The sequence below is a fragment of the Chlorella variabilis genome (genome assembly GCF_000147415.1).
Source record: "Chlorella variabilis unplaced genomic scaffold CHLNCscaffold_5, whole genome shotgun sequence".
Lineage (NCBI taxonomy): Eukaryota > Viridiplantae > Chlorophyta > Trebouxiophyceae > Chlorellales > Chlorellaceae > Chlorella > Chlorella variabilis.
The window spans coordinates 362,894-378,188 of NW_005435083.1; the positions used below are offsets into that span (position 1 = coordinate 362,894).

General features: G+C 66.9%; 3 protein-coding genes across 3 annotated transcripts in view; 1 reads left to right on the top strand and 2 right to left on the bottom strand.

The window, feature by feature from the left end:
- The window catches only part of HYDG (hypothetical protein), a 4,616-nt gene extending 2,901 nt beyond the window's left edge, over positions 1-1,715 (bottom strand). The window contains exons 1-5 of the mRNA XM_005849693.1: positions 1,252-1,715; positions 928-1,029; positions 674-798; positions 400-544; positions 142-236 (exon numbers count right to left, since the gene is read on the bottom strand). Of these exons, the coding sequence (XP_005849755.1) occupies positions 142-236; positions 400-544; positions 674-798; positions 928-1,029; positions 1,252-1,558 (774 nt within the window). The 5' untranslated portion in view covers positions 1,559-1,715. The remainder of the gene's footprint in view (positions 1-141; positions 237-399; positions 545-673; positions 799-927; positions 1,030-1,251) is intronic.
- Positions 1,716-1,989: 274 nt separating this feature from the next.
- HYDEF (hypothetical protein) lies at positions 1,990-8,518 on the top strand (the record flags this gene model as incomplete). Its single annotated transcript, XM_005849424.1, has 22 exons — positions 1,990-2,045; positions 2,299-2,354; positions 2,458-2,657; positions 2,818-3,115; positions 3,291-3,439; positions 3,547-3,600; positions 3,770-3,871; positions 4,116-4,193; positions 4,352-4,447; positions 4,611-4,716; positions 4,919-5,333; positions 5,514-5,614; positions 5,814-5,925; positions 6,107-6,426; positions 6,637-6,707; positions 6,859-6,935; positions 7,184-7,322; positions 7,427-7,500; positions 7,629-7,734; positions 7,854-7,907; positions 8,014-8,101; positions 8,391-8,518. The coding sequence occupies 22 exons, from the start codon at positions 1,990-1,992 to the stop codon at positions 8,516-8,518; spliced, it is 2,880 nt and encodes a 959-aa protein (XP_005849486.1).
- A 3,987-nt stretch (positions 8,519-12,505) lies between these two features.
- Positions 12,506-15,295, bottom strand: part of CHLNCDRAFT_142791 (hypothetical protein) — a gene marked incomplete at both ends in the record, with an annotated part of 5,139 nt that continues 2,349 nt past the window's right edge. Inside the window, 7 exons of the mRNA XM_005849694.1 lie at positions 12,506-12,670; positions 12,902-12,956; positions 13,428-13,477; positions 13,682-14,184; positions 14,300-14,460; positions 14,612-14,725; positions 14,862-15,038. Coding sequence (XP_005849756.1) covers positions 12,506-12,670; positions 12,902-12,956; positions 13,428-13,477; positions 13,682-14,184; positions 14,300-14,460; positions 14,612-14,725; positions 14,862-15,038 — 1,225 coding nt within the window. The remainder of the gene's footprint in view (positions 12,671-12,901; positions 12,957-13,427; positions 13,478-13,681; positions 14,185-14,299; positions 14,461-14,611; positions 14,726-14,861; positions 15,039-15,295) is intronic.

The window sequence follows — 15,295 nt, forward strand, 5'->3', positions numbered from 1 at the left end:
ATGTGGTGCTGGTTTGGGGGGGGGGGGTCGCAGCTGTTCCAGCGTGTCGGCCACAGCAGGATCCAGCCGCTGAGCTGCCATCAACAAGTCAGGCACCCAGGCCGGCATGCGTGCCCACGGCATGCTGCGGGTGCGCCGCACCTTGTCTGTGGCCTTGAGGCGGCGCATGTCCGACAGGGAGAGGGAGGGAATTTCGACGTTGATGCGCCGGATGTTGCCGCACGGCTCGGTGCGCACTGCGGGGCGAGATGGGCGTGGGGAAGGGTGGGGTGGGCGGCAAGCTTGGGAACGGGAGGCCGGATGCCGCCACATGCCTCGCGTGTGTGCTACAGGGTGCCCAGCAGAGTGCTCAGCAGCACGCCCACCCACCGCCACCCACAGCCACACACGCCCACCCACCCGATGAGATGGTGTCGATGGCCTTGAGGAAGGAGTCAAAGGTGTACTTGGGGTGCTCACCCGTCAGCACCAGCAGGCGGCGGTGCCCCTGCTGCTGCAGCGCTGCCACCTCCTCACGCAGCTGCTTGTCCGTCAGCGCGGAGCGCTGCAGGTGCACGGTTGGTGCAGGCAGGAGGGTCGGGTGGCAAGCAGGCAGGGGCACGTGTGTGCGCTCCCGCTGTGCTTCCTGGGCTCGCCAGCGAGCCGCCACCTGTCACTGCCAGGCCCGCCTCACCTCTAAGCTCTTGTTGCCCTGGCGGAAGGCGCAGTAGCGGCAGTTGTTGACGCAGTAGTTGGCGATGTAGAGCGGGGCGAACAGCACGATGCGGTTGCCGTAGATGCGCTGCTTGATGGCAAAGGCTGCGGCGGATTGCGCGCGGAGGCAGCGGGATGCGGCGGCGGGATCGGAGGCTGGCATGAGGCAGGGCCAGCCATGAGAGCAGGCACCAGCATCGCTCCCGCTCCCTCTGCCAGGCCCAACCCATCTACCTGTGTCGAAGATGTCGCTCATGATCTGCTCGTTGCCCACATCCACGTTAAGCAGGGTGGCGCACTCCTCATATGTCAGCCCCTGCACATACTCGCTGGGGCCTGCGCGCAGCGTGCCAGCGCCCAGCGTGCGGCAGTGAGTGCCGCAGGTCGCAGCGCCAGGAGGAGCCCTTGGGCTGGGCTGGGCGGCAGTGAGCAAGGGCGGTGCAAGGCGTTCCCGCCACCCCGGGCACGGTGCTTCCCGTGGCCCAAACGGTGGGGACAACAGCTGCGCGTGCGCCACACCACGCAGCCCAGCTCTCCCCCACGCCCATGCCCACCCACCGGGCTTGTGGTTGGTGAGGAAGGAGCGCTCCTTGGCGGCGGTGAGGATGTCGCGCACGCGTGCTGGGTCCTTGGCCGCCTGCTGGGTCTTCTCCAGGGCAGCCACGATCACGTGGTCCTGAATGATGTCATCCACTGCCTTGTAGCTCTGCGGCTCCTTCTCCACCGACCACTGCAGGCCGCGCTGCTGCTGCAGGAGGCCGGAGCGGCCCAGCAGGCGGGCACCCACCGCCGCCACGGCGGGCAGCAGTGGGCCCAGCCCGCCTGAGGCCAGCCCGCCCAAGCTGCTGGCTGCCTGGCTGAGCATGGGTCGTGGCTGTGCACGGGGTGCGGCGATCGGGGAGGGCGGCGGTTCCGGCGAAGGGTGGTGGCGGCGCGGGGGCAGTCAAGCGGGCAGAGCTCGTCAAACCCTAGGTGAGGCGGTGTAGAATGGTGGTCAAATGCGAGGAATGGGGGCGGGGCGGGAACGCTGGCAGATGATCCCCACAAGTCGTCACGTCGCCTATGCAACGGTGGCTCAAGCGGGGTCCTGGCTGCCTGCCGCCCAGCCCATTCCTCAGATCACCCTATTCATCGACCCGACGAGGTGCTTTCAGAGTAGAGCCCCGGAGGGCGCCCCACTCAACCAAAACCGATACCCTTGCCCGTTGCGGCCGTGTTTGGACGCCCCCGTAGCCCCTCCGGCCTCTAAGACACCCACAGCCCGGCCCCGGGGTGTGCAGCAGCGCGGCGGCCACCATGCTGGGCAGCAGTCGCGCGCTGCAGGCAGCGGCGGCGGCGGCGGTGTCTATGCAGTGCCGCCTGCTGAGCTCGGGCACTCTGCCCCGCCTCAGCCTGGCGGCTGTGGAGAAGCTATTTCGAGAGATGGAGGGCAGGCGAGTGGCGCAGCGCAGAAAGGTGGCCCGTTGAACCCACGTTGCCGCCGTGCGTACCGGCCGCCCGGCGCCCGACGCCATGCATGGCACTGCCGCTCACGCGATCAGCACCACCCCACCCTGCCTGACCCTACTCCCCCCACTGGCTGGCTTCTCGCTTGCACTGGCGCAGGAAGGCCCTGCCCTGGGAGAATGCGGTGACGGCTGAGGAGGCGGTCAAAGTGCTGGGTGAGCATGCCGCCTGCTTCCCGCACGGCACGGCCTGCTTCCCGCCCCTCCCCCCTCCCATTCCCGCCCGCCCATGCGGTCTGCCATGCTTCTGCGCCCGCAGGCAGCTTCTGGGGCACCACCTTTGCCCCCGGAGACGTGCTGGACCTGAGCGTTGACCAGATGGAGGGCCTGCTGAGCGCCACCTCCACCGGCGCCGGCAGCAAGGTGCTGGACAACGCTCTGTTTGCGCACGCGGAGAGCGTGACGGGGCGCTTCTTCGGGCGCGACGTGTACTACCGAGGCATCGTGGAGTTCAGCAACGTGGGTGCTGGGGTGGGGCGGGCTGGGGGGGCCGGGCCGGGCCGGGCCGGGAGGAGATGTGCTGGCGCGGGGCCGGGCCTGCGTGCTGCTGTTGACTGAGCACTGCCCTCCACTGTGCCCACATCCCCCTCTGCCCCGCCCCCCCCTTCCTTGCCATCAGGTGTGCGAGAATGACTGCGGCTACTGCGGCATCCGCAAGCACCAGCGGCGGGCGCGGCGCTACACCATGCCGCGCGACGAGGTGGTGGAGGTGGCCGACTGGGCGTTCAGGCACCGCCTGGGCACGCTCATGCTGCAGTCGGGGGAGCTCAACACGCCCCAGCGCATGAAGTACCTGACGGATGTGGTGGCGGCGGTGAAGGAGCGCACGCGCGCGCTGGATGCGGAGCAGAGGCTGGTGGACCCAGAGGCGCTGCCCAAGGACGCTGCGGGCGTGGGGCTGTGCGTGGCGCTGTCGGGTGGGTGGGGGTGGGGGCGCGCTTGTGTGTCTATGCGGGGGGTAGGGGCGCACGTGCACGAGGCAGGGCAGGCGAGCGGGCACCAGGTGTTGGCAGTAAACGGCTTGCGGCTTCCGCCACGTGCCAGCAGCAGGCCAGCACACATCCCCCGCCTGCCCCTGCCTGCCTCGCGCAGTGGGCGAGCTGCCGCGGGAGCAGTACCAGCAGCTCAAGGACGCGGGCGCCGACCGATACCTGCTGCGCATCGAGTCGTCCAACCCGCAGCTCTACGCATCCATCCACCCGCCAGCCCAGGCACGTGCCTCTGGCCCTGCACGCTTTCATGTCTGGGACAGCGGGACGTGCTCATCGGCATGCACTTCCAAGTGCTTCCCCTTCTGGCAGGCCGCTGGTGCGGTCGCCCATCCCGCCGCTGCTCTGCTGCTGTGCAGAAGTGGGAGAACCGGACGCGGTGCCTGCGGGACCTCAAGGACATTGGCTTCATGGTGGGGCCTCGCCAGCACCCGGTGCCTGCCCGTATGAGTGGCCAGGACACGCCAATGCCTCCTGGCGCGGATAAATTAAACCATTGCTGTTTTGGAGGTGGCTAGCTGGGGCACGCCTGCTTGGTTGCTCACCCTGCGGCCTCCCCGCCTGTTGTGCCTGCCCCCGCAGATTGGCACGGGGGTGATGGTTGGCCTGCCGGGCCAGACGCTGCGCGACCTGGCTGGCGACATCATGTTCTTCCGCGACCTTGGTGCAGACATGATTGGCATGGTGCGGCGGCTGGCCTGCCTGGGCCGGCCTAAGTGGGGTGGCCTTCTGCGGCTGGGCAGCTGGGGCATGTGCCAGGGGGTGGATTAGGGGAGGGGCCTGGACAGTGCTGAGGAGCACCGGGACAAACATGCGGTTTTGGAGGTTTGAGGAAGCCGAAGAGGTGCCTGGTGTGTGGTGTGGGAAACAGGTGCATGGCCATTTCACCCCGGCACCACGCCGCTGCCCCTCTCCCTCTCCCCCGCAGGGCCCCTACATCACCGAGGCGGGCACCCCTGTGGCTGACATGTGGGAGCAGCAGTTTGGGCACGTGGACAAGAAGAAGGTGGGGCGCGGCGGGGGCTGGCTGTAATCGTACACGGCAGGGCACAGCTCGTTGTCGCCAAGCCAGCCCCTGCAGCCTGCCTGCCCAGGCAGTGCCACTGACCTTGGTGATCGCCTGGCGTGCCGCTGCCGCTGTGTGCGTGTGTATGTGTGGCGCAGCACATGCAGGACATGCTGACGCTGACCACCCGCATGAACGCCCTGGCCCGCATCACCCTGGGCAACGTCAACATCGCAGCCACCACCGCGCTGCAGGTGCGGCACGCCACGCTCCCGCCTGCGCACGCTGCTGCCGACGGCTGAGCACCAGCCGGCTGAGCACCAGCCGCTGCCTGTGTGGCCTCGCTTTGCTACCACCACCCCAGGCCGCACAAGCACAAGCACAGGCACCAGCACCCGCGGCCCTGGCTGTGCGCAGGCCATTGATGCGGTGGGGCGGGAGGTTGCGCTGCGGCGGGGCGCCAACGTGCTGATGCCCATCCTCACCCCCACCAAGTACCGCGAACACTACACGCTGTACGAGGGTGGGTGCGGCAGCAGGGGCAGGGAAGCGCCGTGCAGGCGGGTGGAGGGGGGCGGCGAGGGCTCCCGGGTCGCCTGCTGCCTCCCTCGCTGCCTCTGTGCTTTCCCATCCTCATCCCTGCCTTCCACGGCCGGCAGAGCAGCACACCATGCCGTACGCAGGCCAGGAAATGCCCGCCCTCTGCCTGCGCCTTGCCCCCGCAGGCAAGCCGTGCATCACCGACACGGCGGAGGAGTGCCAGAAGTGCCTGAACGCGCGGCTGGCCATGGTGGACAAGAAGCTGAAGCCGGGGGTGTGGGGCGACCCGCCCTCCTTCAGAGACTCGGTGCACCCAGTGCCCATGCAGGCCCAGGCTGCCGCCGCCGCCTCTGCCACCGGTGGCAGCAGGGGCCTGCGCACCTGGGCTCCCGTGTCGGCGGCGGCGGCGCGCGACGGCGGCCTGCACACCTGCAGCGCCACGGGGCAGCAGGCGGCGGCGGCGCCCGCGCCTGGCCGCGGCGCGGTGCTGGGCATGGGCGGCGGCCCCGCCAAGGGCTCCGACGTGCCGCGCACCAACATCGGCATCTTTGGCTGCATGAACGCCGGCAAGAGCAGCCTGATGAACCGCGTCACCCGCAGGTGTGCATGTGTGCGTGCACGCGTGGGGACGGGTGCGGCAGTAACGGTGGCAGGCGGGGGAGGGGAGCATGGGGGAGGGAGCAGGCAGGGCAGCACCTCCTCACCGCTGCCCGTGAGCCGGCGCCTGGCACCTCCTGCTGATCCCTGGTCCCCTGCCTCCCCTTCCTTCCTGCCCCGCAGCGAGACCAGCATCGTGGACTCCACCCCCGGCACCACTGCCGACACCAAGGTGGTGCTCATGGAGCTGCACGATGTGGGGCCCGCAAAGCTCTTCGACACGGGTGGGTCGGGGGCGCGCGCCAGCGCCGGCTGGCACCTCCCTGCCGCGACCCAGCCGGCTGCCTGGGGCTGAGATGTGTGCCGAGGCCGCCACCACGCGGCGTGCCCGGCCCTGCCCTGCTCTTCCCTGCGCCCATCCGCCCCCGGCTCCTGACCCGTGCCCACACCTCGCCTGCATTCCCCCCGCCGTGCCCCGTGCAGCCGGCATCGACGAGGAGGGGGCGCTGGGGGAGAAGAAGCGGCGCAAGGTGCTGAGCGTGATCAAGGAGACGGATGTGGCGGTGGTGGTGGTGGATGTGGGGCGCTTCCTAGAGTGAGCCGGGGGGAGGGAGGAAGGGAGGGGGCACGGGGAGGCTTATTTGCAGCATGGAGGACTGCAGTGATGTGCATGGTGCAATGTGCTTTCCCGCCAGCCTGCGTGGCGGCAAGGCAGGCAGTTGGTGCCACCAACATGCCGCCTGACTGGGCACCACCCCGCATTGCCCACCCCGCAGTACCCCGGCGGACCGGCTGCCTGCGGCGCTGGCTTGGGAGCGCCTGCTGCTGGACAAGGCTGCCGCAGCGGGCAGCAGCCCCGTGCTGGTGTACAACACCAAGCTGGGCGGGGCAGGGGCCGGCGCAGGGCCCGAGGCGGCGGCGGCAGCGGTGGACCGCCTGCAGGCAGCGCTCAACCCCACCGGTGCCATCATGTCGCGCCAGCTGCAGCTCAGCCGGGAGGAGGCGAGCGACGCGCTGGCAGAGTTCCTGCAGGAGGCGGCGGCCGCCGCCAAGCAGCACGACGCGCCGCGCAGCCTGCCGGACGAGTTCCTGTCGGGTGGGTGGGCTCAGGTGCTGGTGGTGTGTGTGTGCGTGCATGTGGTGTTTGTGTGTGCCTGGGTCAGGAGTGTCGCCATCAGCTGGCTTGCCTGCGGCTCACGGGCGACCCCCAAAAGGTGGACAGCCTTGGCCTTGCCTGCTGGGGCCTCCTGCTAACCCGCCCATTGCCTTGTACCCCTACCCCCCTCCCCTCCCCTCCCTGGCGCAGAGGACGCCATGGTGTTCCTCAACATCCCGATGGATGCAGAGACCCCCTCCATGCGCCTGCTGCGCCCTCAGGTGCGCCTCCCGCGCGGGGCATGCCAGCAGCGGCATGCCAGCACCCTGCACCAGCCTGGTGCCTCGTGCTGCCGGGCTGCTCGGCACCATGCCCTGCACGCTGTGAACATGCAGCCCACCGCCCGCATCCTGCCCTGTCCGCTGTCTGCAGGCGCTGGTGCAGGAGGAGGCGATCCGCCACTTTGCCTCCACCATCGCCTATCGCATGAACCTGGCGCACGCGCGCAGGTGTGTTGGTGGGGGTGGCATGGGGCCCAGCCGTGTGTGGCCTGGGTGGACCGGGGTGGCAGCAGCTGTCGGCATCTGACCCCCACCCCCAAACTCCCTCTCTGACTCGTCTTGGAAGCTGCCAAGGGCCACAAGGAGTTGGCTGCACTGTCCTGCCGGCTGGCTGAACATCGTCTGCCTGCTTGCAGCCTGCCCTGCCCTGTTAACCCCATCCCTGCCAACCCTCACGTACCCCCCTGCTGCTGCAGCTCCGACCCCGAGCTTGTGCAGCGCGAGCGCGCCCGCTTCCTGCGCGCCCTGCAGCCGGTGCTGGCCCACCAGGGCCCCAAAATCATCATCACCGACTCGCAGGCGAGGCGGGCAGGCAGCGGGCGGCCCTGTGGGACGGTGGGAGCGACAGGGGGGAGCCGGGCGGTGGGCATGGTGGGCACTGGGGCCATGGGCCCCGCCACTCCACACCGCACCCTGGCCATGCCCCCTGCGGCCCGCAGGCGGTGGACATCCTGCACCCCTGGACGCTGGACCCAGCCACCGGCGACGAGCTGGTGCCCTTCACCACATTCAGGTGGGAGACCACAGGCTGCTGGCTGGGGGGCAGGGCGGGATGGGCGCTAGGCTTGCGGCTTGCGCTGAGGTGCTGTCAACGGGATCAATGGCCCACACACCCCTCACACACACCTGGTCGCCGTGCAGCATCGCGATGATCCACCGCCAGAGCCGAGGCCAGCTGCCGCTGTTTGTGAGGGGCCTGGAGCGGTTCAAGAGCCTGCGGGCGGGGGACAAGGTCCTAGTGGCTGAGGTATGGAGGGAGTGACCTTCTCAAGAGCCACTGTTCGATGCTGCATGACAGCGGCCTCTGATGCCCAGTTGATTGCAAACCCGACACTCGTGCATGTGCCTCGTGCATTGGTAATGCAGGCGTGCAACCACAACCGCATCACAGACATTTGCAACGATATTGGCATGGTGCAGGTATTGAGGGGTGGGGTGCACTGGCAGCACAGCTGTGCATTGGCCAGCGCGGCAGCATGTGTCCTGATCGATCATTGTGCACCCCCTGCGCGTCTCCCCTATGCAGATCCCGGAGAAGATTGAGGCGCAGGGCGGGCGGGGCGTAGTGGTGGACCATGCCTTTGGGCGGGAGTTCCCGGAGCTGGACGCGGAAGGTGCGCCTGGCTGATACATCTTGTGCTTTTGCCAGCTGGTCAGCGGTGGCGGCAATCGGTTGCTGGCTTGGCTGCCTCCTCACCCGTGCTGCTTGCCTCTCCTCCCCCTCTGACATATACAAAGCAGAGGGCGGGCTGGGCAGCTATGCTCTGGCTATCCACTGCGGCGGCTGCATGATCGACCAGCAGAAGATCCGGGCTCGAATCCTGGACCTGGAGGCAAGCGAATGCCACCACCTGCCGTGCTTCTCGTTGCCCCGCACCTGAGCTGCCTGGACAACTCAAGCAGAGCACTGTGTGAATGCTGTGCTGCAGGAGGCGGGCGTGCCGGTAACAAACTACGGGCTGCTGCTGTCCTATGCGCACTCGCCCGCGGCGCTGGAGAGAGCCATGAAGCCCTGGGGCCTGCGTATGTGAGGCGCACTGGCGGCAGTCAGCCAGGCTCAATGCAGCACCTGTTCCGCAAGCATGATAGCATTGCCATTGCTGCTGAGCCCCAGCGAATGCATGTCCATCCAACACACAGCCATTTTGTTCCCTCGTCACGTCCTCTGCTCGGTCATGTCTGTCTGTTTATTCGGCTCAATGTCTGTACATGTGGCCCACCGGTTCCAATGTCCACAGCATGCTATATTATGTATCAGAGCCAGATGTGTTGCCAAACATCATGATTGATCTGCTGAATGAAGACTCGGTGTGCCTGCTCCAGCGCCGGCATTCAGCCAGTGCGGAAATACTTCTCGGTGGCAACCTTCTCGCCAGAGGCATCGCTCTCGATCAGGGTCACGCACGCCGGCACACCCACCGCCTGGAGGGCATCAACAAACGACTGGAAGAAGCTCTCGATGGCAGACAGGGACGGGAGCGTGTCCTGGGCCACTGCAACGGAAAGGGACTGGTCAAGCGGGTGGAAGGCAAAGGAGACTGCCAGGCACTGTTGAGGCAAATGATGCTGCCAGGCAAAGGGTACCTCGGGCACATACTTACAGGTTGCGGCAACGTTCACTGAATCAGCGGCTTTTTGGGGGCAACGGTCTGCCATCTTCACTGCCTGTGCAGCCCCCTTGGCCTGCGCGCCACCTGCCTTGATGGCCTCATAGATTTGGGTACCGGCAGGAGTCTGGTCAGAGCAGATGAGGCTGGCCAGTGCCTGCACGGAATGGGACGGTCGCAATGCTTCAGTGATAAAGTGACTAAAAACAAAGGTAAAGGCCGTGCACCGCTGGCACTGCACACGTCGATGTCACCGCCTGAAGGCTGCTCCGTGCCGCTGGCTCCATAGGTCCTGTCTTGGAACGGCTGCGTGATGTTGATGCAGTAGACGGGCTCGCCGTTTGTCGCAAGGTTGATAATGACAGCAGATTCAGGGCCTGCGGCCTGGAGCAGGTGGCGCCTGAGAATGGGCATCATGCCTGCAGCAGCGCATGGTCAAGTACTGTGAGGTCGCCTCTCAACGGTAAGCAAACATTGTGTGTGACCACGCTTGGGTCAGGGATTCTGACGCGCGGTAAGGCGGGGGCGGTAGCGGCTGGCCGGGGAGGCCCCACTGCAGGCCACGAGGTGGCAAGCAGAGGTTGCGCAGCGGCTTACCTGCATCCCCAGACGCCAAGCTTGGCGGCTGAGCTGCTGTAGCTGGAGCCACCAGCACCGAGAGCAGCACTAGGGGCAGGAGGGGACGGGTGGGCATGGCTGCGAGGCTCCTCGACAGGTGCAGGACGTCGAGAAGGCAAATAGCCCGTCGAGAGCAACAGAAGGCTAGAAACTGGCCAATGGCACGTGGTACACCTCAACCTTGGCGCCCGCTCCTGGCTGGATTGGACCTCCAATAAGCAGCTCAATGGTTGGACTCTCCGAGCGCTGAGGCACCAACAACCATGAACCACACCAGAGCGCTGGCAGCAATGCTCCTGCCAGCTCTTGTCTTGTGCTGCTGCCTAAGCCCAGCCCAGGCCCGCAAACTGCGGCAGTGCGCCAGCAGCGCAGTGGCCGGGTCCAGCTCCAGCTCCCAGGATGCCGTCGCCTCGGCCGTGGCGGCCGCCTTCGCTGAGTGCCGCTCCTGCCCCTGCCAAGCCACAGCCGATTCCTCTGCCTCTTCCGTCGCGGAAGCAGTGGCAGAGGCTATTGCTGATGTCGCAGTGACGGTGCAAAGCGGCCCCGGATGCTCCGCTTCCGGCAGCGCTAATGCACAGGTTGTGTCCAATGTTTGCCAGCAAGCCCAGCTGGGCTGCCCACATGGCTGGGGGCAGGGGCCTGCGTGAGGGGGCCGACCGGTGGCCCTAATCTTGATTGAACCAAACCGCTCGGTTCTCGTTTGCCCTGCATGGCTGCTGCCACTGCAGTCGGTCGCGACCGCAACCGCTCAGGCGTTCAGCACGGCTGTTGCCCAGGGCTGCGGCGGCCAGGCACAAGCGAGCTCATCGGCGGTGGAACAGACGTTTGCCAGCGCCGCAGCCAGTGCGGAGGCCGCTGTCCAAGCCTCTAGAGGGAGCGCACAGGCCGCGGCCCAGTCCATCAGCAAGGACATCCAGCCGGCTGTGGCCAACGCGATTGCCAGCGCACTTTCTGCCTGCAAGTGTGGTGGGGGCGATGGCACCCTCCTTGCTGGTGCTGGCACCGCCCCGCAACCTCTGGCTCCGAGTAGCGAGGCGACTACGGCCAGCGTGGGCGGCACAGAGCAGGAGGGGGAAGGCACCCAGGGCGACGGATGCCAGCAGGTGACGCTGCTGAGGCTGAGAAGGTGGTGCATCCAGAATGGAGGGGCGTGGCTGTGAAGTGCTTTGCGAGTTGCCAAGGGCTGCCTAGGCCTGCCCACTCCGACCCTTCTGGCCGGCTGCTGCAGGTGCCTGGCAAGGGAAAGGGGCTGGAGGGCGGTGTGCCTCCTGGGCTTCTCAAAAAGTGTGGCAAGGAGCGGGGCGAGAAGGGTGGGGACGGGAAGGGCAAGGACAAGGGCAAAGGAGGGAAGGACGGCGGCAGCTGACGCTCGAGCACAGCCCCCGCAGCAGCATCGCAATCGTGTTTCCACCTTGACGCTGAGCCTTCCATGATGTGCATGCGTTCAGAGCTGCGGTGGGCATTACATGCCACCATGTGCGACATTTCGCCACAGGGGTGAAGGCATAAGGATTTGTTGGGCAAGGTTGTGCATGCATGGGAATACGTGTAAACATAGGCTAGTACATAAAAAAAGCGGACACCACTGCCCGTAAGAGGAATAGGAATGCTAAGATAGCCGGGACAAGCAGGCAGGGAAAGCATGATATGCGAAAGGAGACATGATACAGAGCGCCAAATGCCGACGCTGCCTGGCATTTCATAAGAAGAGGTAGGCAGAGGGTACATGCCATTTGCGGCCGTGCTCCAGACGTTGGGCCTCGCTACTGCTGCTCAGTGGCAAAGCACTTGGGCTCGCTGCAGCTCTTTGTGCTGCTTCCCTCTGCCTCCTCCAGCGCACCCTTGTCGCACTTCTCCGCCAAAAACATCTCGCCATCTGCACGCAGAGTGACACACAACACACTGGGCTGGCTGCCAATCTCGAAGCAGGGGCAGGTCGGCTTCCTCTGGGCGCCACCTCCCTCCCCACCCCTCACCTGGCTGCACAATGACCACTGGGATCACAACAGGCCGATCCGAGGCAAGCCCCCGCGCTGCTTCCGCCTGTGCCTCTGCGCGCCGCTGCAGCTGCGCCTGCCGCTCCGCCTCCACCGCGGCGCGGTATCGTCGGTCCTTGCGCCGCAGAACGCAGGCCGCACCCAGCAGCATCACGCTGACGATGAACAGCAGCGTAACTCCCACGATGTAAGACACTGTGTCAGGATAGGGGAAAGCGCGCGGCTGAGCGAGAGCAACGAGGGGAGGCGGGCGCAAAGGCGGCACATGGCGGCGGCGCGCGGCGGCGGCGGGAACCATGGCGAGCGCTGCCAGGAGCCGGGCACCGTGGCGGCGGGTTGCATGCCACAGCACTCGGCGCCTGCAGCAGCGGCAGCAGTGCAGCAGCAGAGCGCCACAAGGTGCGACCGCATTCACCTGGGCCCAGGCTCATTCCGCCTCCACTGCTGCTCTCAATGGGACTTGTTGTGCTGTTGGAGCTGGACATGTTATTACTTGCCGCGGTGGTGGAGCGAGATATATTGGGCACTGCAGCCGCTGCAGGGTTGAACAAGTAAGCAGTGCCGCCAATTGCAGTGAAAATGGACCGAAGTGGGCTTGTGCGTCACAAAAAGGCAGGCATAACAGGGTTTGCTGGCAGGCGGACAAGGGCTTTCGGCAGGACTCCGGGCCGCCCGGTTGGATCTGAATTTACACTCAGGGCACTCCAGCATGCAAAGTGACACGCACAGGAAGACGAGGGAGGGTTCAGATCAATGCCACTGGGCACTGTTGTTGCTGTTGTTGCTGTGCCCGCCCTCACACTCCCCGTTGTCGCTCCTCCACTTGCGCTAGCAGCTGCTGCAGCTCCTTGAATGCCGGCTCCTCCTCGTACCGCTCCTGCGCCTGCTTGATCAGCCCGCGCAAGTGCAGGCGGGCAGAGGACAGGTCGCGCTGCACCCCGACGGCATCCGCCTCTGCCATCTGCAACAACAGCAGGCGGTGCCGCAGTTGCAGCATCTCATCCCAGGGCCACGCAACAAGGCAAATGCAAGCACACCCACCACACAAGCAAGCATCAGGGCGCTGCGCCCCCATGGCCTGCGGCATTCGGCTTGCCTGCAGGTAGGCGCGGCACAGCGCCAGCGACGCCTCTGCATACGTCTCGAACGCCTCCGTGCTGGCCTGCCACCCGGAGCCGCCCAGCGCCCGCACACGCTTCAGCAAGCACTCCTTGGCTGCGTCAGCATAGCTCAGGGCGGCCTGGTACCTGCGCAAGGGGCAGGGGCAGCAGGGAGGCAGAGGGGCAGGGGCAGGCAGGGAGGTCGTGTGGGTGGGTAGTGTGCGCCAGGGTGGCTGGGCGCGGTGGGTGTGCAGAGCATCCGGCCATTGGCCTGGTCAGCACATGGATGGATGAATGCTGTGCAGTGTGCACGCTGCAGTGTGCACGCTGCGCCCAAGCGCTGGCCGTGCAGAGGAGATGGAGCAGCAAAGTGCAGTGTTTGCTAGTGTCTGAAGCAGAGTGCAGAGCCTCCACAGGCACGGCCTCAGATAACCTGACTAGTTCAAGCCTCACTGGTGTGCGGCGGGGTGCTTGCGCACGCCGTCGCACTCGGCATGAAAATGCGCTAGGCATCTCGTCTCCGGCCGGCGTGCGGGACAGGCAGGCAGTACGCAGGCAGGCAGGTGTGCATGTGCCAGATGGTGCAAGACAGGCGTGGCAGAGCCAAAGAGCTCGCACCTGGCGTAGAGCTCCCAGAATCTGCTGTCGCCGCTCACCGTGGCAGCAACCTGAGGAAAGGGAAGGGAGGGCAATTAGGTGCCTCGTGCAGCGGCAGTTGGCAACACGCCAGGGCTGTAAGCTGCAAGCTGCACCGAGTGAACAGGCAGCCAGCCAGAGGGCAGGGCAGGCCCGGCCAGCCGCCTCGCTGTATTACAGCTGATGGCTGGGGCCCCGACTGCAGGCACGCCATCCAGATGCCCAGCGTGCCGCACCTGCTTCATCAGCGTGCCCACTGACTGCTCCAGCACTCCCTGGCCCCGCGCCTCCGCCTTCTGGACCGCGTCCCCAGCACCGCCACCACCTCTGCTGGCAGCACTGCCACCCCCACCGCTCAACTCGCCGAGCGCGGCCGCAAGCTCCGCCATGCTGCCGCTGCCGCTGTCTACCGCTGCCGCTGCCCCAGCTGCTGCCTGCGCGTCGGCGGGCATGGCGCGCTCGGCACCCGCTGCAGCATCGCCGCCGTTTGACGCAGCGCTCGTTAGCGGCAGCTCCGCCTCGCCATCTGCAGCTTCAGAGCCGCTGCCACCGACGCCCCTGACCACCTCCACCTGCCCCACTAGCGCCGCCACAAGAGTGAGGTCTGCGCGCTGCCCGGACGACAGCACCAGCACCTGCTGCAGCGCCCTGACCGCCGTCTGCCACTGCCGCACCCGCACCGCCACCTGCGCATAGTTCTCCCATGTCTGCCAGCTGTCGCGCTTGTGCTTCACGGCCTCTGCGGGGGGCGGCAGCACCGGCAGCAGGCAGAGAAGATGAGTGGCAGGCATGGCCGGGGGCAAGGCATGGCATGGCGTGCAGGGAAGGCTGCCACCCACCCGCACCACACCCACCCGACAGCGCGTTGAAGGCCTGCCTCCAGTGCTTGAGGTGCATGTGGATGGCGGCCAGGTTGTTCCACGCCTCGCCATTCTCCGGCTCCAGCTGCGAGCTGCGGGTGAAGGCCTGCAGCGCCCGCCCATACTCCTTCCCCTTGATGTGGCAGTAGCCCAGGCTGCGGGGGTGCACGTGGCGGGAGGAGGTGGCTGGGCAGGATGAGGGGGTGGATGTGGGGTGGGAAGCCCATGGTGCGACGCTTGCATCCCCGCACCCCATCGGCAGCTCCCACCCACACCCTGCTGCCCTCGCCAAAACTCAGACCCCACCTGAACCACCCCTCCCCATGCAGCGGGTTGAGCGCCAGCGCCAGCTCCCAGTGCGCCGCCGCCTTGGCGTAGCTGCCGGCACGCAGAGCGCTGCGCGCCAGCGAGCGCTGCGACCTGCGGGCACACACATCCTTTGCGGCGGGGTCAGGCTCACGGGCGCCCAGGCCGCCTCCCGCCAGCGGGCCCCAGGCGCCTGCAAACCGCCCAGCAAGCGCGCCCCTGGCCTGGACAGGTCGCGCCCGCCGCCCACCTGGCGTTGCGGTGCCCGCTGCGCTCCCAGGCCTGCAGGTAGTGCGCATCCTCCACCAGCAGGTCCCCCAGCGCGCACCACAGGCGCGGCTCGTCGGGGGTCACCTCCAGCCGCCGCCGGATCAGCTCCTCGGCCTGTGCAGCGCAAGGAAGGCACGAGCCAAGCGTGGCGTGGCGGCTGTCACAGGCAAGCAAGGGCGACTGGTTGACCCGACGGGTCCCATGCATTTGCGGGGGGAAATGTCGTGACCATCCGACACAGCATGCCCCACGGACGGCGGCTCAGTGCGAGCCGGGGCGGCTGCCTTAATGAGAAACGTTTGCTGTGCGAAGGCTAACTAGAGGAGGACGTCAGGGCAGGCGCCAGGCGCCCGCTCATCCACCACTCTCGGCCTTCGGCAGCCTGGCTGCCACCAGGTGCAGGGTGGCGACGGG